The 19,731-nt window shown below is 35.1% G+C and overlaps 3 protein-coding genes across 3 annotated transcripts; 2 read left to right on the forward strand and 1 right to left on the reverse strand.

Moving 5' to 3' along the window:
- Window positions 1-753: 753 nt before the first annotated feature.
- On the reverse strand, window positions 754-6,081 carry LOC145620130 (beta-galactosidase 14-like). Its single transcript, XM_081674774.1, has 19 exons — window positions 5,869-6,081; window positions 5,655-5,750; window positions 5,318-5,430; window positions 5,106-5,172; window positions 4,897-4,989; window positions 4,631-4,774; window positions 4,454-4,548; window positions 4,255-4,360; window positions 3,999-4,083; window positions 3,759-3,877; window positions 3,413-3,574; window positions 3,097-3,269; window positions 2,788-2,897; window positions 2,561-2,670; window positions 2,328-2,435; window positions 2,125-2,229; window positions 1,831-1,976; window positions 1,224-1,569; window positions 754-977 (listed from the first exon to the last, which is right to left on the reverse strand). Exons 1-19 carry the CDS (start codon window positions 6,079-6,081, stop codon window positions 855-857), a joined length of 2,514 nt encoding a protein of 837 aa, XP_081530900.1. The 3' UTR covers window positions 754-854.
- Window positions 6,082-7,088: 1,007 nt separating this feature from the next.
- On the forward strand, window positions 7,089-10,831 carry LOC145621178 (uncharacterized). Its single transcript, XM_081675914.1, has 11 exons — window positions 7,089-7,333; window positions 7,572-7,752; window positions 7,879-7,953; window positions 8,047-8,284; window positions 8,374-8,498; window positions 9,108-9,141; window positions 9,235-9,281; window positions 9,680-9,817; window positions 10,081-10,145; window positions 10,236-10,308; window positions 10,406-10,831. The coding sequence occupies exons 1-11, from the start codon at window positions 7,228-7,230 to the stop codon at window positions 10,578-10,580; spliced, it is 1,257 nt and encodes a 418-aa protein (XP_081532040.1). The 5' UTR covers window positions 7,089-7,227; the 3' UTR covers window positions 10,581-10,831.
- A 2,841-nt stretch (window positions 10,832-13,672) lies between these two features.
- Window positions 13,673-19,077, forward strand: LOC145621389 (rac-like GTP-binding protein 5). The gene is made up of 7 exons (XM_081676129.1): window positions 13,673-14,036; window positions 15,468-15,555; window positions 15,637-15,746; window positions 15,840-15,903; window positions 18,293-18,357; window positions 18,456-18,521; window positions 18,609-19,077. The coding sequence occupies exons 1-7, from the start codon at window positions 13,938-13,940 to the stop codon at window positions 18,711-18,713; spliced, it is 597 nt and encodes a 198-aa protein (XP_081532255.1). The 5' UTR covers window positions 13,673-13,937; the 3' UTR covers window positions 18,714-19,077.
- Window positions 19,078-19,731: the final 654 nt, after the last annotated feature.

The raw sequence follows: 19,731 nt of genomic DNA on the forward strand, positions 1-19,731 counted from the left end.
ATGAAAAATGATAGTTTATCAATAATGGCTAAACATTTGAATTATTCCAAATTTGTTTTCGTGAAAAATTATCAAAATGAGTTCCACTAATGGAGTATAATTTTGTTATACTTATGTACTACTGCATAGTTTTGACGTTCAAGGAAGCTAACACCGAATACTTCTAGCTTGTTATTTAACCTATCTTAAGCATACAAATTGAGACTTGGTTAAATTAGATTTTGAACATCCAATCAACTTGTTTAATTTGAATGATTGTTGTTGAAAAACAGATGTCAGCATTTTTTTACTTTGAAATTATTATTGATATAAGTAAATATCTTGCTATGGGTTTGTAGTCTTTGTACTAGTTGGTATTGTAACGTTATCTAGTGCTAAAAAAAAAAAAAAAAAAAAAAAAAAAAAAAAAAAAAAAACAATTCGTGACCCCTTCACTAATGCTGCTATTCATCTTCTAGCTTGTTGGTACGTATGGGTTTTTTAAGATAGTACTAAATGCCATGGTATGAGTTTAAGTCACTCCTCATGACGTATAGGGTATAAGTGTATAACCAATCAAGTCATACTCAATTTCTTTCCTTTACTTTTTACTCAGTAATAGATTGGTACCAATTCACTAGAAAAGTAGATATATCATATGGCTAGATGATAGGAATCGATTGCAAGACATGCAAAGCTCTGCTTTTGAGTTGAATTCTAATGACTTCTGAAATTTCAATTCCTATCTAATAAATACATGTTATATAATACAAGTATCTACTGTATCTAGCCAAAAAACAGGGTAAAAAAAATTACAATGACAATCATATACCACACCCATATATAAAAATCAAGACAAGCAACTAGCAAGGCTTCTATCCTCTACGACCACATTTCACTTGCACGGCAAATGTCTTCTTTGCTACGTTTGGGCAAGCCTCCTTGTCGAATGTCGTCTCATTTATAGGTATTGTGCAACTCTCTTTTCCCAAACAATTCTGCTCATCAAAAAAAAAAAAAAAAAAAAAAGGTGTCACAATATAGTATTCCGTATTATATATTTATATAAACAATCGTTAATGCTGTTAGGGCCATAGTAACTCGACTCTTAAGCATTTAATGATTTGGGGGTCGGAAATGAGATAGGGATTTTATGGCGAATTATGTACCATATTAATATGACCACTAATGCGACTTTTAATAAGTTGTACGTATGTAAAGGCTATGTAAATGATTATATTCACCTGTTCAACGACTTTGACGGTGTTGGGAGAGTTGCAATCACCAAGAAGGAAGTAGCCACAAACACCTTTGGGGTTGCCAAAACTAGCAAACTCAACGCGATTTATGACTTTGTCCTTAGGGCACTTAAGGGATGCCTTAAGTTGAGGGGTATCGCCTGCAGGCACAATTTCGTTCCCATTCCTCTTCCATGACCACACATCGGCTGGCCAATCTTCCTCTATGAAGCTGCAAACACTATCCCTATTCACGGTTTCGATTTGAACTGTGTCAATGTTTCCACCAGCCTCGTCGAAGATCACCAACAAGTTGTCCTTAGGCCTCAAAAATGATCTTGGGATGTGGTACCTACAACATTAATTATTTTTCTCAATCTTAATTCAATAATCTTTGGTAGGGAACCTTTTTGACACTACACTAGCGTAGATTTAATTGGTACACATATAGATAGAGTATAAAACCAATCGTGAAGTTGATGGTTAAAGTCCCAGGATTTAATTTTATTAGTGATCAATATGTATGTAGTGATAAATTCACTTAAGTCTAACTTACAGTATTATAAATCTTTTGCTATATTGAAATATTAGCATGACTAATTTGATCACTTACTCATTTTGAGAAGGGCTTTGCATGACTGTAAGGTAGGATGACCAGAAACGCCCAATGCTTTGGCCATTGATCCAAGTGATACCTTTGGTCATGTTTTGTAGTCTAATAGTTAATGGTTCATCGCCCTCTGGTTCATCAAAGTAGGCCTAAAAGTAAAAGTAGTCGCTCATATTAGCTATCCTTCAATTAAAAGGATTGAATAAACGTACAATTTGAACTACTAATGTAACAATATACTTATAAAATAATCATGACGACCATATATCCCTATGTCACAAAATGTTTTTATTATACCTTATACCAAGTAAGAGGTTCACCAACACCTGTAGCAGGGGTCCAATTAGCCCTTGATACTCCTTCGTCAGTGAAGTACTGGAGCCTCTCCCCTTCCAAACCAACCTGCATTTTACAGATTGAACGAATCGTACAATGCATTACACAAGTTGACTATATACTTAAAAATGAAATTTTATTTTCTTTGTACGACGTTTGTTTACCGTGTGATGCCAGCCATTGAAAGAGATATCAAGGTTTCCGGTACCGAGACCTAAGAGCTCCACTGATCTGATCCCAGTAAACCTACGTTCCATATAGCTTCCACTATCCTTCATTTGAAATAAAAAAAAAAAATATGCATTATGATTAGTAGACATAAATTGATATAAGTACATACATGCTATAAAATGTATTGAAACAAAAGAAAAATACAGAGTATTTTGGGCTTAATTACCGGCATTCCAACTGTGCAGCCCAAAATTGAAATATTGTTTAATCCTTCTTTTAATCTTATGGCTACTGAGAATGGGAAGTTGTATTCTCTCTTTACTCCATGTCCAGTTCCTAGAAGAAAAAAAAAAATACATGACCTTATATAGTGCTGTAATATGCACAATAATTTTATTGAAAGCGATTTTTAAACATATGGTGGTAATTTAAGAAGCAAAATTATAAGCATACCAACAAATTCTCCGTTGACGTAGGCGACCAAAGCGTGACCAAGACTGAGAACTTGCAAAACTGGTCGAAGGGATTTTTTGAAAGGCAAGTCTGAACTGTCTAGATCTACACTGGAAGGTGAAAATGAGCGAGGAAAGAAAACACACACACACAAACACAAAATGTCATGTTAGTCCAATATAAAATATGTGAAACAAAGAAGGTAATTGTCACGTGCTCCTTCATCTAAGTTATAGTCACAGTCAACGTGACAATTAATTTAGAATGTAACGAGGAAGTATAACATTATTGGTTGCTTTAGAATTTTACCTGGTTCTATACCACAAATAGTCACTTTTATCTTTGGTAACGAAGTATTGTTCTTTAGGTTCCCTTGAGAAGACACCATCCCTTGGTATGCTCTCCGTTGTTTTCTCCCATCTCAGATTCCTATGCGCTACCTCAGACTTGACAAACTCTCTTGCACTATGTTGAGCTACCATCTGTTGGTCCAATTAAGAGAAAACGGTTTTCGTTTCATATAGCATAAAAGAGGTTGATAAAATGATAAGCATCCATATATTTTGATTAGCTAGAACGAACTTTATAAGTATAGGCCTATATATATCATAATGTTACTACTCACATAGTCGGTATTATAGACAAGAGTCTTGCAATCTGGTAGGATGCTGATGGACTTGGGTGGAACAACATGCTCTTTGCCTCTGAATTTCATTGTTTTTACTTCATGTGTGTGGTTGTTCCATAGGAATGCAGCACAAAGGTCATCCTTCTCATAGAAATTTGCCTGCCCGTTTACATACATGAATACATGATTATTAAAAATCGTGTTGATTTGTTAACTTCTAAACCAACTACTTTTATGTAAGTCCAAAAATTATCATACGTTAAAGTTATTTGATTTGATAATGTGACAACTAGCTTCATATGGAATTAAACTATTATTTAATTTTATTCTAGGTTATACATACCTCAAAATCAAAACCGTTCTTTTTGACACGTAGCTTTCCTTCAAGAATGGGCTTCTTGGCTAGCACAAGAGCCTGGTGCAAATCCTTCAAGTGACCCCATTTGGGCTCTCTTATTAGACCTAACAATCATCATTCAGAGAAAAAGAATCCAAATTATATATCATCTATGTGATGAACTATATGTCTATATACACTATATATTCACGTAATAACAGGGGAAAAATTAAAAAGGCTTATTACCAAATTCATCAATTGGAGCTTCATCGTAGTAGCGAGTGGTGACAAAGGAGGCAGCAGTTCTTCCATAATTTGTACCACCATGATACTACATATTATGATAACTAAACGATTAGTATATAAGGTTGCAAATTATTTCATAAACATTGTATCCTATCTTCATTCAACTAAGAATGTGCACTTTAATTTGATTAAAATTAAACACATACTTATAAGAAGATGCAAGTATAGTGATAAGAATATTGATCAACATGCTTACCATGTAATAGTTGACATGGCTTCCATTCCTTGAGAACCAACGAGCCACTGAAAAGGCGATATCTTCAGCCGCCCTTTGAGAAGGTGCATCTCCGAAAACTCTATACCTGTAAACAAACACGGAGTATGTGAATCATGTATAGATTGAGTTAACTAGGCTATTTTAATTTTTGATACATTTACAGGGTAAAACTTCTTACTGAGCAGTCCAATTTTCGGTCCACAAATAAGGCTTTCCAGGAGTATTTGGACCTTTAAATGTATCTCCACAATGCCTGCCATTGCATGCATTGATCTGCCTCGCCAAATAAAATACATTAAACAAGATATCAACTTCTGTTTTCAATAGTTTGTGAGCTAAATTTACTATATGTTACCACTTCGCCGGGTGCATCTTTAGATTTGCACATTAGCCATGGTACATCAGTTTTGAGGCCAACAGCCATTTGTCCTGCCCATTTGATGTATCTCTCTGCTGCTTCATCGAAGGCATCTCTTATATGATCGTACTCGTTCTCAATCTACACAAATATCATTTAGTTGTCATGTTATTGCTAGTTTAAATCACAATACGCATCAACTAATTAATTTCGTACGTACAAAGGGAATATTAATTAACTAACCATTGTGGTAATTTTAATACCTGAGCCATCATAATAGGACCTCCTTGTGGAGCAAATAAGTTGTTGTCCTTCATCAGGTTAACCACTTGGGTAACCCATTTCTCCATATTCATCTGCATATATTACATACACTAGATTAATTAGTTTTTTATTTTGCATAATATAATACGAATTAATTAAGATAAAAGTCATGTATGTAATAAGTAACATTGTTTTTATGATTGATCACCTTGTATGCCGGATTATCGGTTCGGTATGTGATATTAGGCTCTTCTCTTAACCAATATGGAAGTCCACTGTCACAAGGCCAAATTATCATACATTATTAAGTAAGATAAGCAATTATATAGTAATATTACTAAATTATGTAAAAAAACATTGGTAATTTTTTTTTTGAAAGAAAAAAACATTGGTAATTTAACTAAACTTAAGTATTATTACCCATGATTCCATTCAGCTTGGATAAATGGTCCAACCCTAAGGACTGCCCACATTCCCTTTTCACGTATTAGTTTCATGAATTTCACCAAATCATAATTGCCTGTGAAATTGTACTGCAAAAGGGATATGAAAATAAATTTTACCAAATCGATCATTGATGGTACAATGGACCAAAAATGAACATGTCGTACATTGTAATGAAAACATTATTATGAACTCCGTTATATAAAGCTAAGGTGCACGGTATTATATAAAGTATGTGTAATTCGGGTACAAATATGATGATTGTAATGTTAAAGACAATATATATATACTTCGTATGATGTTAGTGAGTTACCTGTCCTTTAATTGGCTCATGAATGTTCCAAAAGACGTAAGTTTGGATTGCATTTAGGCCACCCTCTTTGGCTTTGTCAAGGACGCTATCCCACAACTAAATTAAACCCCAAAATGAGACATTGCCATTAGTACATATGCATTATATAATTAAGGAAATATTTGCTAATTAAATTGCCCTAGTCATGAAAAGAGTACAAAAGTCTCATGCATACCGCGACAGGAACACGAGGGTAATGGATTGATCCAGAGAAGATGAGCTCCCGTTTTCCATTGATAAACAAGGATCGTCCATCAAAGGTAATGCTAGAAGGCGTGCCTGGTTTCGGTACATCATCTTCAACATTCTCTTCATCACAACGTACGGTGACGAACAAGAAGAGAACAGCTAGCATGTACATAACCTTGTATTTACTACATTTTGCCATGATTGTCCTAGACACTAATTTTTTTTGTTCTTCCTGATAACAAGGGAAAGATGAATTATAGAAATCTTACTCTCCCTTATTTGCTAGGAAGAGGAGAAAAAAGATTTGATCATGTACAACGTAACGAAGCTCATATTGGTGTTTTCCGAAGAGAAAATTAAGGGGAAAAATAGATGGTTTAGTGCTGTATTTTGAAAATATAGTATTACTTTCCTTAATTTATTGGTTGATAAATGTTAAACAAGGATGTAAGTCATTATATTGCACCCTAAATTTAGTATTACAAGGATGAACGGTAATTTTGACCATTGAATTGGAATAGAAGCATCTATGGATGATTAACGACAACAACATATACCATATATACGAACTTCACGGGTTAAAAAATAAAAACTTGTTGCATTTAATATTGGTCCAACATTTCCAAATATGTTAACCTATTTTCCTAGCCCTTTTACTTTTCTCTTCTCTTCTCTTCTTTATGAACTTGTAAATTACTCATACTAGGTAAAACTTTGCATAAAACAAAACTATATTCTCTTAATCTTAAATTAATTGTTTTATTTGGCTATTTAAACTTTTAGAGTCAAGGTTCACCGCTTTTTTCATGAATATATAGGAAAACTCTTAACATAATTGTTGTAATTTACTTTATATTTTAAAATTATACTACCGCTAAAGATATAATATGAGAAATGTTGATGTTATATCTTAAATAATAAACCATGTAAAGGTAAAATTAAAACTAATTTAAAACAATTAAAGTACTAGATAATTTGTCAAGGCTAATAAAACGGTCTATATAATGACTCATCTATTCTCTTTAAAGATCTCTACTACTCTATAAATTACTAGAAATGCACATGAAAGTACGCCTAATTGTAATTGACGATGGAGTCTTGGATTTTTGCTTTGCCGCTAATAATACTTGAGCCTTGTTACTCTTGTGAGCTTGTGGCTTATGGGGCCAATGCGCTGGTGTTTATAGTGCCCTAATTTCTTTTCATCGTTTTCAAAAGGTCCCGCCAAACATGAATTCTCCCTCCAATTTCTGCAAAATTAACATCTTTAAAACCCAGAACTGTCGAAAGTTCCAATTTTTTTCCAGCAAATTGTTTAACAATCTCTTAAGAAGAAGCAGCAATTATGTCTACTGAGAATCAAGATGACCTCGATCTCCTTCTCTCTCTTCAAGATCGTGTTCTTGAAACCCCTCCTTCTTCTCCTTCTTCTTCCCACCCCAGATCCCCTGGTAATCAATCTTTCTCGAAATCATTTTTCTTTTAAATCGATTACATCATTCTTCTTCTTCTTCAATCTAAGCTATAATTTTCTTCTTTTATTATATGGGTATTTAGATTTGCATATGTTCTGCTTCATTTTTCACTGACGCATTTCCACAAACACTTGGCAGGCAATCTGATTTTAGGGTTTTCTTTTTTCATTTATCTTTTTTTCTGGGCATTGCTTAGATGGGTTTAATTTTGCAGGGTATCAATCAGACGATGAAGTGCGACGGCCAAGTGGAAATGTGGACTTGTCTGCCTTCAAGACTGCTGTTGAGGATTGTATGGATTATGATGTTGAAACAGCTACGAAGGCTCTCAAATCAAATCATTCAAAGAAGCCAACTGATCTTGATGTTGAAAAGTTTTCCGGTCTGCGAATCCGGTATGATTATTCTAGAATGCCCCCAACTAGTATTTTGATTTTTTTTATTTGGATTAATCATGAATAATTTAGGAGAAAATTTGAACCTTTTTTTTTTTTTTTTTTTTTCTGTGGGGGTTGATACAGGAATCAAGTAATTTCGTCAGCAGAGCTGAGCAACCAGTTTTCGGATATTCGATTTGTCCGATTGTCTACCATAAAGTAATCCCTTATACTAGAGAATGATTGAGTATTAGGCATGATTGTGTCTGAAGAAGCTGCTAACTTTGGATTTTGATGTGTTGTTGTTAATAGGAATGTGATTAAAGGGGACACCCTATCAGGTAGTTGGGCAACTGTTGGTGTTTTAACTGAAAAGGGAACTCCAAAGACAAGCTCTACTGGGAAGAGCTATAGCATATGGAAGATTGGGTGTTTGGATGGGCAGCTTGTAACTGTTTTCTTGTTTGGTGATGCTTACAAGCAGCACAGCAAAGAGACAGCTTCAACAGTTTTTGCCTTCTTCAATGCTGGTGTTCGCAAAGATTCTTCTGTATGAAACTGTTATTTGCAATTGGAGTAGCTTCTGTCATTTTTAAATTTAGTAGTTTGTGAGTTTGATAAATTGTTGTGTGTGTGCAGGGTCCGGGTTTCCAATTGAGTGTTTTTAATACAAATCAAATCTTGAAGATCGGTACTTCTATTGATTATGGAGTTTGCAAAGGACGGAGGAAAGATGGTGTGCCTTGTTCCATTGTAGTAAATAAGTATGTTGCCTCTCCTCTGTAATAGCAATGACCAAGGATGTTGTTCTTGGCTGTTTTGTTGTTATGTTTTGTTGTTTCAGCCTAAATTTATATTGTCTTCCCTGTTTATGGTTCCACCTAGAGAAATTATTAGCTTATGTTGCTCCTTGGCTTCATTATATGCATGATTTATACACTAACAGGGTAAGATTGTTTGGTTATGAAATGAATTCTAATGTCAATGGGCTTTTACAACATAAGGGTTGTAGGAACCTCTTACTTCATACTATCTAAATGAGAGTACAAGGCCCTGCACTTATCTCCAATCACCATTATGGAATTGATTCTCCTCCGATAAGCTTAGATTTATAAACTGTCAGTATGGCATTATTCGTGATAAGGAAGAAGTTGTGTGTTAATATTGTATGTTATGGGTTTCCTTCTTTTGCATCTCTTATATAAAACTTGTAAACCTGTTGCACTTCACTATGTCTTGCAATTTATATGATTTGCTATATCTCCTTTATCGAACAGTGGCTTAAGCTCTATTGATTTGCTATTGAAATTGATATTCTGTTTGTTATCATACACAAATGTGAACAGTAATTTATTCTCCTTCTGTGATTTCAGACGCCTTGGAATATACTGCAGCTTCCATAGAGTGGTAAGTTTGAGCTGTGAGTATGGACTGAATTTTGATTTATTAATATAAAGAACTGAGTGATTCATAATTGGTTTTATGGAACTCTTCATGCAGAAAACATCAGAGAAATATACTGTTCAACGTGGTGAGCTCAAAGGAGGGTAAGCTGAGTTCTTGCATATAATTTTCCTTGCCAAATGAGGAGATTTTACATTTACCGAACTAAGTAGAGCTGAGTTCTCTATTCATTTGAAAAGACAAATCTCCTGTAACATTTTCAAATTTGCACTTTACTCCTCTCATCTGACTCAATGGTCACAATTCTGTGTATAAGAGATAGCAGCTATCTCCATCTTCAGTATTAAAAAACTAACTTGCTAACCCAAATTAAATTACTCCATATATTGTTTGACTGATAATTTTAGCTCAGTTGCCTCCTTTGTGCGTCTTTGTAACCCTTTTTTTTTTGTTATTGAAGGGATTAGGAAGGCCTAATGGTATGAGCACTACTTCCTTGCTTATAATTTGCGCTAATAAGTTTTTTCTTCTTTTCTTCTAGGAATCTAAGAACAGCTTTCAGGAATCCACGTCAACCAGAAGGAGTTTATATGTTCGATCCAATGTCAGACAAATCGAATAGAAAAAAGACTAAATCTTCAAAGGTGTTGTCTGTTGACGGATTAAAGAAAGCCTTGAGGTATCAATAGTTGGACAGATTGCATCTGTCTCTTCTGTATTCTTTTTGATCATTGTTGTATAAATGTATACTGTAATAATCATCTTTTTGAACTCAACACTCTGCCTCATCACATATGACAATCATAAGGGGGATAGCTGCACATAGAGCAGAGGGAAAAACAAGTTCAAAAACAAATCCTTAAGCAATTATATTGCTGAAAGGGTTATTGCAATTTAATAAGACCAAAATATTCAAAGAACTTATTTCCCTTAATTGAACAGCAATGCAGGTCACGTGACGACAAATTCGCACTCCCAAGGGATAAGATTTCTCAATGAAATAACAGGTTTTGTTATCTTCCTCAATCCTCTCGTACTTGGAAGTCCACATGCTTACAGTTTCTCTAACTTGCTTAATTTTTCCCTTGCGCTTGCAGTCAGTATGAGTGCAAAAACAGCTAAAAGTGAAAATGCTCAGAAAAACCAAGTGAAGAGTGGCTCAATGAAAAGGTACTGAAGGAACCATCTAATAAATAAGCTTTGACAGTTTTCTGCCAGCTCTTGCCTCTTTTTGTATGTGGATCTAAGGGATTTTCGCACTTTTCAGATCGCTGCCCACATCAATTTCAGGCTCATCTGTCACGCAAAAAAATTCGCTACCAGATTCAAAAAGAGTGAGACCAGAGCCAAGGAAGGTTTCATCTCAGAAGCTCAAGGAGACTACAAATAAGATGATTGAATTAGATTATGTCAGCTCAGAGGACGACTGTTTTGTACTGTAAGCAAGCAAAGATAGAGTAGCACTACATACCTCGGTTAAGGTTGCTTGATATACTCAATGAAGTGGAAGCAGAATTCATTCTTGGCATCTTAAGTTGACACCTGAAAGAAGTATTCTAGTGTAAAAATCTGAACTTCTGAAGGAACTTTTTGAGATGAATATTTGAAATTTCAAAGGATTGTATGTGCCACACTAGGGTACTAATTTTAGTAGTAAATTATTCTGAAGTGTGCATGTATGAAGTCTTGAAGATGAATGAAACTTTGGAAAGATGTAAAGCAAAAGAGTTAGCTACACTTCATGTTTTAACAGCAAGAGAGGAAAAGAAGAAAGGACAACCCCTAACCAATAACCATATTAGTTTTTTTTTGCATGACAAACCTTACCCCTTTTTTTTAATTTTAATCTCCTTTTGTCATTTTACACTACATAATCTCAAATATGTTTTTTTTTTTTTAAATATCAATTATTCTCTTAATTTGAATAGTAATGTCAAACTACTTTGTCGTTTTTACACTACATAATAGTCATCCGTATATGTTATTTCGTAAATTACATTGAGGGGCCGTTTGGTTGGGGGTAATCAGGAAAGGGAATGGGAATCAACTGGCTTGATTCCCTTTGTTGATGTTTGTTTTACACTTTTAATCATTCCCTTTACCCTCCTCATTACCCCAAATCCTTCCAGCTCCATTCCCCACCCCCCCTTAGCCTTTCCCATTCCCTTTCCCTACCCACCTTCACACCACCACATCACCACCTTCACACCTACCAACACCACCGGAAAACCAGCCCAGACCGCCGCCGCCCCTACCATGACCACCGCCGAGCCTCCCCCGACCACCGCTGCACCCCCCTCCCCCGCAAAAACCCACAAAAGTTGAACCCAAATTAATGAATGTTCCGAAGAAAATGCAGCAAGATGTTAAATTTGATTTCAAAATGAAAATCTAAGTCTAAAAGCAGATAATACCATCAAAATGTATATATAGAACAACAATTCCCACTAAAGAAATTATAGAATTAATCAATTAAAAAGAGCCCAAATTTGAGAAATTTTGGCAGTAACTATACATTATGGTGACTCAGACAAGGGGAGGGGGAGGTGTGGCGAAGGGCGGTGAGTGGTGGAGGATGTGCGGCGGTGGCTGGAAATGGTGGGAAGTGAAAAATTGATGAAATGTGTGGTGGTTGTGGTGGTGGTGGTGGTGGTGTGGGAATGATTCCCTTTGTTTTAAAAACAAACAACAAAGCAAAAATAGGGTATTTTCATTCCATTCTTCTCCTTTCCCTTTGTTCATTCCATTCCGATTCCCTCGTGCGAACCAAACGGCCCCTGATTTCTATGATATTTTACAGCTAAGGCTATTAATTTTCGTCATTTTGACATTACTATTCTAAAAGTAGTACCGAGCTGAGTAGCGATATTATCTAAAAATTACATCTATTTTGTTGCTATAACCTTTTGTTGTATATTTCATCATCAATTAGAAGGTATTAAACATTAAAGTTAAATGCATACATTACTATTTCCTGTACAGCAACTTTGCTCTCAAAGTTCAACTCTCCTTGAGCTTCCCTCCTAAGTGAAAACATAAACTAGAAAACATTAATCTAGTATGACAAATGAAGTTATAATGTCGCTGACCTAATTAGTTTAATTATGCAAATTTGTTGTGTTGCAATTTAAATGATACCTAAATTTAACCTATATTCATACAGTACACATGAATAGCAGTCTAATTCTATAATAAGCTTGGTTAGAGTTCTTAAAAGTCAAGATTCCTCATACTTTTGCAAATTGAAATTCGATCTTCGCTTCATAAATAAGGCATATAATATGATGAACTAACGCCACATATCTATTATCTCAGTGGTACTATTTTACTATGTGTTAAATTGTTAAGTAATGAATGTAATATTTCTTGATTAATACTCCATAATATGCTTCATTATTTATTCATGTTAGTTGTTACTTTCCATCTAACCTTAACATTAAAGTCTACTTGTAGTCTTTAAACTACGTTATACATAATGTGTGTTAGGTTGACTTTAAAGCATTAGGTATTATTATATATGAAGTTACTAGTTTCATAATTTTGCACTCAAATGTCTCTTCTTGGCATTCTAGCATTAGATGATCCTCGACAAAATCACAAATGCATATTATTGTCATATCTTTATATCTCAATATTATTCTAAGAATGTATTTAATGCTTATTATTGTAAGTATAACGATTCGGTCCATGATATTGATAATGCAATCTCATTCTTGTATTTTCTTCATAAATTTCTATTAACACTCAATACCACTCCTCAAAATTTAAGTGGTAATCTAAATTTATAAGGGGAAACAATGATAGTTGAGATAAAGTGATGAACTAGGCATTGATATTGACATATGGCTCTATTACCGATTTACATAAAACTTTATTTTCTCTACTTTCACTTATTATCGCTCTATTATATTGGTTGTAGTACCACGGCAACAAAACCTTAATTTTCAAGATGTTTTTTTTTCCTTAAAATTTAAAGCTTTGTTGCCGTGATACTTACAACCAGTATAGTAGCGCAATAATAAATACGCTAATGAATTGGTAATCATCAATTTGTCTATATAATACGTTAACGGATTTAATTCTTATGTTGCGCATGCATTAACATATGACTTTATAACCAAACTATACATATCGATACAATAATTTTAATTTCTTGAAAAATCGAGATCATGTCACATATGTATTTATCCATATATGTCCAAGAATTAAAGATCCCACCCCTCCAAAGTTATTGAAAACTAAACCAAATCCTTCAACTTTAATAGATATGAAATCAAAAATTCAAATTCAAAATCTAGAAATGGGTTGGTTCAAGTGTGTTATATAATTGGAGTGGGTAGCTTATTGGTGGGTGAGTTGGGTTGGGTCCAATATTTCAAGACCTCACATACAAAAAGCAAATTAAAGAAGCCAACTTTATTTAATTTTTTTTTGTTCTTGTTATACAAAAATTTAATTTAATAAATAAAAAAAATAAAAAGTTGTAAATATCTGTCTTCTTCTTCAATACTCTCATAATCCCTCAAAACTCCAAATTCCAAAGGTAAACTCTTTCTCTCTCTATCTTTCTCTTTCTCTCTCTTCAATGTTAACTGCTGCTTCTACTTCATTGACACTTTTTCTTCGTCGCTTTTGACCATTTTTCAAGCTTTAATCTTTTGTAAAAAAAATGCGTTAGATTTGATGATTTCCTAAATTAAAGCAAAGTACCCTTCAAATTCAAAAGCATTTGAAATTAATAGCAGCAACTAAAGCAGTTTTACGACGCCGTTTTTGAGTTTTCCGGCGCCGGTAATAGGATGAGTGCTTCTAGGTTCATTAAGTGTGTCACCGTCGGCGACGGAGCCGTCGGAAAAACTTGTATGCTCATCTCTTACACCAGCAACACTTTCCCCACTGTAAGTTTTCTCTCTCTTATTTAATTTTAATTTATATTTATTTTCCCTCATTTTTTGAATTTCCTTAAATTTGTATTTTGAGCTTCATTGGTTTCATTTTTCTGGGTTTTCCTGTCATGGGTTTTTTAATTAATTGGTTTTATATGTGTTTTCTTTTATTAATTGATGTTTTGTCATAGCAATTTTTCTTTGCTGTTTGTTCATTGCAATTAAATCTATATATTTTCTTTGAAACAATGATCAGATAAAGACATTGTTAACTTTAGCTGTTAAGCTAGTTGAATCACCCTTGAGGTAGTTGATTATTATGTAATTCTTTGTTATCTGGGATGTGCTTTGATCTCCTTGAGGAAAAGGCCTTAACTCTGGAGAGGTTTGAAGATGGGTTACTTGTTATTTGAGGAATGACAATGTAGTAGGTGGTTAATCTTAATAGTGAAATTGGTAGCTTTTTTTCATTCCTGAATTTGTTCGAAACCCTAAAGTCTTTATTGTTTAGCCCTAATTACCCGTAAGTTGATCGAGTATTTTGCCTACCATGTTAGATTTGTTGTGGTGATGATTTCTCATTGGAGCTATAGGCATAGAATTGAGATTTGGTTTGTTGGAGTTTGGTCGTTGATTGCTACTTAGTACGGAGTATTATTTTGCAAGATGTTAAAGATGGACAACTGACAAAGTTTAGGTGAAGATGGTATTGAAGGTGCACAATACTAGATATTTGTAGACTCAAGTTATCTATTGTTTTAATGTATCAAGTCATTTGTTACATATAAACTTAAGAGTCAGATAATCTGAATTCTGAAGTGGAACAATTTACAATTGTCAAGTAGGCTTTAACTTGACCCTTGTGGTCTTTTGTAAAGGAGGATTTGTGAAGTAGCTGCTTGGAAACTTGTTGTCTTAATTAAACTAACGGGAGTCTCTTTACGTATGTGTTGTTCCCTTTGAGCAAAAGCTGAGCACCAAACTGCAACCACCAAGTCTCTGGAGATTTTGTAAGAGTAGAACAAGTTAAATTTTCCAATTTGCATATAACACTTGCATGGTACGACATAGTCTTGTTGTTTGGATGTTACAACTTTCTAGTATAGACAAAAGAGTTGCAGTAGCTCTTTTAATTATTGGTTTTTCACCTGGGTGTGGGGTGGTATGGATTGGATCTTTATCTTGCTCTTCTTAATTGTCTATCTGGGGTACTGGTTATTCTTCTCAAGGAAGAGTAGGTTTAAACTGCACTGAGATTACGTGTTTGTATATCCTCTGTTCTGTACAGATGAGAAGCCACTTGCCAAATTTTCAGAAACCTTTTTTTACTGTTGTTAGATTTACAGTATAATGTTTCCGTGCGTCAAGTAGACACTGTCTTCTTTGTTCCAGGGTTGCTATGATAAGATGTATTAATATTTGTCTCCTTCCTCACTTGATCAGGATTATGTACCAACAGTGTTTGACAATTTCAGCGCCAATGTGGTTGTGGATGGGAGCACAGTAAATCTAGGGTTGTGGGATACTGCTGGTATGTCTGTGGTATACTGTCTCTCCATTTTGGTGGAATGTTTGATGAATATGTTCTGATCTTTGGTTTATTTTATGACAGGTCAGGAAGATTACAATAGACTGAGACCATTGAGCTATAGAGGGGCCGATGTATTTCTTCTTGCATTTTCTCTTATCAGCAAAGCCAGTTATGAAAACGTTTCGAAGAAAGTAAGATATCTTATTAATAGTATTAGTAAGACACTCTCCAGAGTTCAGAGTGCATCTTCTTGATGTTTGTCTCCTTTGTTAAATAAATTTCAGTGGATTCCTGAATTGAGGCATTATGCTCCTGGTGTGCCAATTATTCTTGTTGGAACAAAGCTAGGTTTGATGCTATACCTTGTCCACAGATTATAATTATCGCCTGTTTCTCCGCTTCTTTCTTTGTTTTTACTCTACATTTCTACAATAATGACACATGGTCATATTTCTTGTCCAGTATCACTTTAATTTGAATTTGGTGCAAAAAAATTAGCATGCTATTGGACCCGAATTTTGGAATTAATTTAAAAGAGTTGACAATTATTTTTGTTGAGGATCACAAAAGAATTGTTTTGTAGCTGTCAATGAAGATTGCTTAATTTGTCCAACTATATCCTCTATTTAAGTAGGTGGTTGGGGTCTTGTGGATAGTGGAGTTACTATCTTCTGGAATCTATCTCTAGAATGTCATTTGAATCCCTGGCAAAAGTTCATTGTCCTACACTCCCTACTTAAGCTTTGGATGAAAAAAGAATGTTTGATTTGGTACCTTTTGTTTAAGAATGATTGTTAAAGTATTGAATTTTTCCTTAAAAAAGCCATGTTTGCCATATTTGATTTATTGAACTATATAGACAATGGAAGAACAAGATGACAGAGTTTAACTTGAAAGAGTTAAGAGGAAAGTCTTATGTGGAAGGCTTGTATGGGGATAGGTAAACATTTCCAAAACTGTTTGTCATCCTCAATATAAGTTTATTGTAGGGAAAATGGGATATACACACATAAAGACAAATTTTGTGGAGAGGGGGGGGGGGGGGGGGGGAGTCTTGATAAAGTTATGGAATTCTCGCTTGACTTCCAAAGTTCCAAGCACCCTCTTAACTGTTGTATGCTATGGTTTGATCCTAAATTTTTGGTATCTTCCATCTCTTTCCTCTAGCACTAGCAACCAGACATAAAGAGAAAATTGGATTGCTCTGAATCCATAGTGGTTATTTTGACACCATACACTTAATAGCTTATGGAAATACTTCATGCTTGTACTTATACTTTGAGGCTATGTTCTGGGTCCATATGCCCACCTAGACATGAATGAAATGAGATCCAAGAAGCCATAGCGGATGCATTTTAAAGATATAAATTTTTCCTAGGAAGTGAAAGTTCAAGGTCTCTTTCCTAGGGAGCGTGGACTGGATTCAGGATTAGAACCTCCGAGTCTCCGACCCGTCATCTAAAGGCCACTGAGGCAGTATATGATACAAGTATGCGGTTGATTGATCTCAGTAAAGGAAATAGATTATGGAGGGTATTGGTTCTGGACACCTGTAGAAAATCCAGAAAGAAGATAGGAATTTCTTCATCACAAGTGATCTCCTATTTTGAAGATTGTAAATGTTGCCTATGAGAACCCCAATGGTGTCTTGCAGAGTGGCAGATTAAACTCTAAAGAGGAAAGCATCCCAATTCAACCAACACAAAACTCTCATCAATATTCAACATGCTTTCTGTTTTCCTAAACTAGTAAACCCCTCTATATATAGACTAACTCACTCACCTCTTCTTGTTGCTCAGGCTACCGCTATGGTGCTAACTTACTTCTAACAACTAATTTGACAACCCTTCCCCTTAGGCTAATTCACTAGTCTTTCCCCATAATGCGGATCATATGGGCACATGTGATTTCTTTAGTGTTTGCATCATTGCATGTATTCATATTTATGTCATACGCACCATCCCTAGAAAATTGAGTTGCTTTGTGACGTAACTTTGCTGGGAGGATCAATGCTTGATTCCACTGAATAGTTGACTAATGTCATTATGTGGTCTATTCCCTTTTTGAATTCATAATTGGGAAGCTGGGATGATCCCACCATATCATGCTCAGATATGCATGGAATTAAGATACTTCAATTGCAAAGCTGAGTGATTATTGGGGTGTAACAAAGTACAGAACTTGTTTGGGGTTTAAAAAGTTTATTTTGTGTGTGAGGGGAAGAGGTTTGATGTCACTTTTGGATGTGATTGAAGCTAACCTTTTGAGGTGGCAAGGGCAGAGCCAATTTTGAAGTCAGTATACTAGGATTGTACTAGCAATTCAAAATCAACTTAATATTCTGGTGGAGACCGTCAGATAATAAGCTACCACCCTGCAGGCTACAGGAATGATACCAGGCACACACCAATCACACATAATGCCATGACCCAAATAAAGTGTCTTTGGAGAGTGTATTGTAGCAAGGACAAGTCAATCTCCAAAGAGAACAAATTTAGGCTTAGAAATCATAATAGTGCCATGCTAGTATTTTCAACTCAATATGCTGTCAGAGATGGTCATTAACGACACTTGGCACATGCGTGTACCCCTATAGGCTAAAAGCATCTTGCCAGTAAGGTTGCAGGGAGAGAGGGTTTCAGAATTCACTTCATGTATCTGTGGGCCTTTTTGTTGATTTGGTCCACTCCTAATGCATCCTAACTTTGCCTTTTTCTCTGTTTCTTTATTTTCCCAGATCTTCGAGATGATAAGCAATTTTTTCTAGACCATCCTGGTGCAGTGCCGATCACAACAGCCCAGGTAAATAGATAATGTCTGCAAACGTTGTATCAAATCTTTTAGTTGCCGGTTGTCTGATCTTTTTTAACAAGGATCTCCATGTTTTAATGATTTTCAAGGGAGAATATCTGAAAAAGCAGATTGGAGCAGCCGCTTATATTGAGTGTAGTGCAAAAACACAGCAGGTATTTTTTCATGCTTGCATAATTTGCGTATTGAAGCTGTTCTGGACCTTTTATTGACATGTCTTGCTACTGGTATTTTTTTCGCAGAACATTAAGGCTGTGTTTGATGCTGCAATCAAAATTGTCCTCCTGCCACCGAAGCAGAAGAAGAGAAAGAAGCGAAAGTCTCAGAAAGGCTGTTCAATATTATAACAAGGAGATATTGGCCTAAGAAGTCCACTTACCGGTTTCTGTTGCATTTTCCTACTCATCTATCATCATATTAGAGTAGTGGGATGGTCTTTAGATGCTAATAGTTTGACTGACAGAACGGAGGGGCTCTCGCTCTTATTAGCGGTATCAGGTGGTGGATTGATTAATTTCAAATTTGATGTAATATGTATATCAGTATTACTCTATGTTTCTAAACCAGAGAGAAGAGTTCTCTGTAAAATTTGTGTCTCTTATGAGGATGTAGTAATAGAAGTGTGTAAACTAAGCTTTAAGAGGCATATACATACAATATTGCATTTGGTTGTATTATATGTTCAATTGTAACTTGGAAGCATTTAAGAAATCTTAGCCCCTCTGGTTTGGTTGCTAGCATGCTTATATGCAATGTTTCGATGATTAATTTCTGACTAACATTGCTTATATGTGCTTGTCTTGTTGAGTTCCTTTTGCATTGCAGACTAGAATATTCATGATTTTGGTCTAAAATGATGTGGTAAGTGTAATTTTACTAGCCTTACGAGGTGAAATGAAGTGTCCGAGCAACTTGGCTTGACTTATATGTGTTCTTCTGGAGTTCCTTCCGTAATTGACTGGCAAAGTCGCTCTTATCCTGGATGATTCTGGATAGAGACTGTCTAGCCAGTATTTCCACTGGCAGATGAAACTTCTCTGTAAGGACCAATGATGAAAAAAGATTCATCGAGATGATGGGATGTTCTCTTTTAAATTGTTTATGCAAGGAGATCTGATGCTTCACTCCCATGTCCAGTAATTAGTCCAAGATTCCTCGAGAACGATTGGCTAAGAAAACTTAGAACAGCCATACTTCTCCTTTATTCATGCTGTGGTGGACGCTGTATTAAAAGTATGCTCTATTCTTAAACTGTTTTTTACTGGCTAAGAAAACTTAGAACAGCCATACTTCTCCTTTATTCATGCTGTGGTGGACGCTGTATTAAAAGTATGCTCTATTCTTAAACTGTTTTTTACTGGTATT

This window comes from Chenopodium album, chromosome 27 (genome assembly GCF_948465745.1).
Source record: "Chenopodium album chromosome 27, dcCheAlbu1.1, whole genome shotgun sequence".
In the NCBI taxonomy this organism is placed as follows: domain Eukaryota; kingdom Viridiplantae; phylum Streptophyta; class Magnoliopsida; order Caryophyllales; family Amaranthaceae; genus Chenopodium; species Chenopodium album.

What these genes read in the sequence shown, in the direction of transcription:
- LOC145620130 (XM_081674774.1), bottom strand. Translation starts at nt 6,081, where the DNA reads ATGGCAAAATGTAGTAAATACAAGGTTATGTACATGCTAGCTGTTCTC. An exon ending in AAGATGCACCCGGCGAAGTG is followed by an intron (nt 4,549 to 4,630) that starts GTAACATATAGT and finishes TTGGCGAGGCAG; the next exon opens with ATCAATGCATGCAATGGCAG. An exon ending in CGTCAACGGAGAATTTGTTG is followed by an intron (nt 2,671 to 2,787) that starts GTATGCTTATAA and finishes TTTTTCTTCTAG; the next exon opens with GAACTGGACATGGAGTAAAG.
- LOC145621178 (XM_081675914.1), top strand. Translation starts at nt 7,228, where the DNA reads ATGTCTACTGAGAATCAAGATGACCTCGATCTCCTTCTCTCTCTTCAA. An exon ending in TTTTCCGGTCTGCGAATCCG is followed by an intron (nt 7,753 to 7,878) that starts GTATGATTATTC and finishes GGGTTGATACAG; the next exon opens with GAATCAAGTAATTTCGTCAG. An exon ending in GTCCGATTGTCTACCATAAA is followed by an intron (nt 7,954 to 8,046) that starts GTAATCCCTTAT and finishes TGTTGTTAATAG; the next exon opens with GAATGTGATTAAAGGGGACA.
- LOC145621389 (XM_081676129.1), top strand. Translation starts at nt 13,938, where the DNA reads ATGAGTGCTTCTAGGTTCATTAAGTGTGTCACCGTCGGCGACGGAGCC. An exon ending in AGGGTTGTGGGATACTGCTG is followed by an intron (nt 15,556 to 15,636) that starts GTATGTCTGTGG and finishes ATTTTATGACAG; the next exon opens with GTCAGGAAGATTACAATAGA. An exon ending in ATGAAAACGTTTCGAAGAAA is followed by an intron (nt 15,747 to 15,839) that starts GTAAGATATCTT and finishes AATAAATTTCAG; the next exon opens with TGGATTCCTGAATTGAGGCA.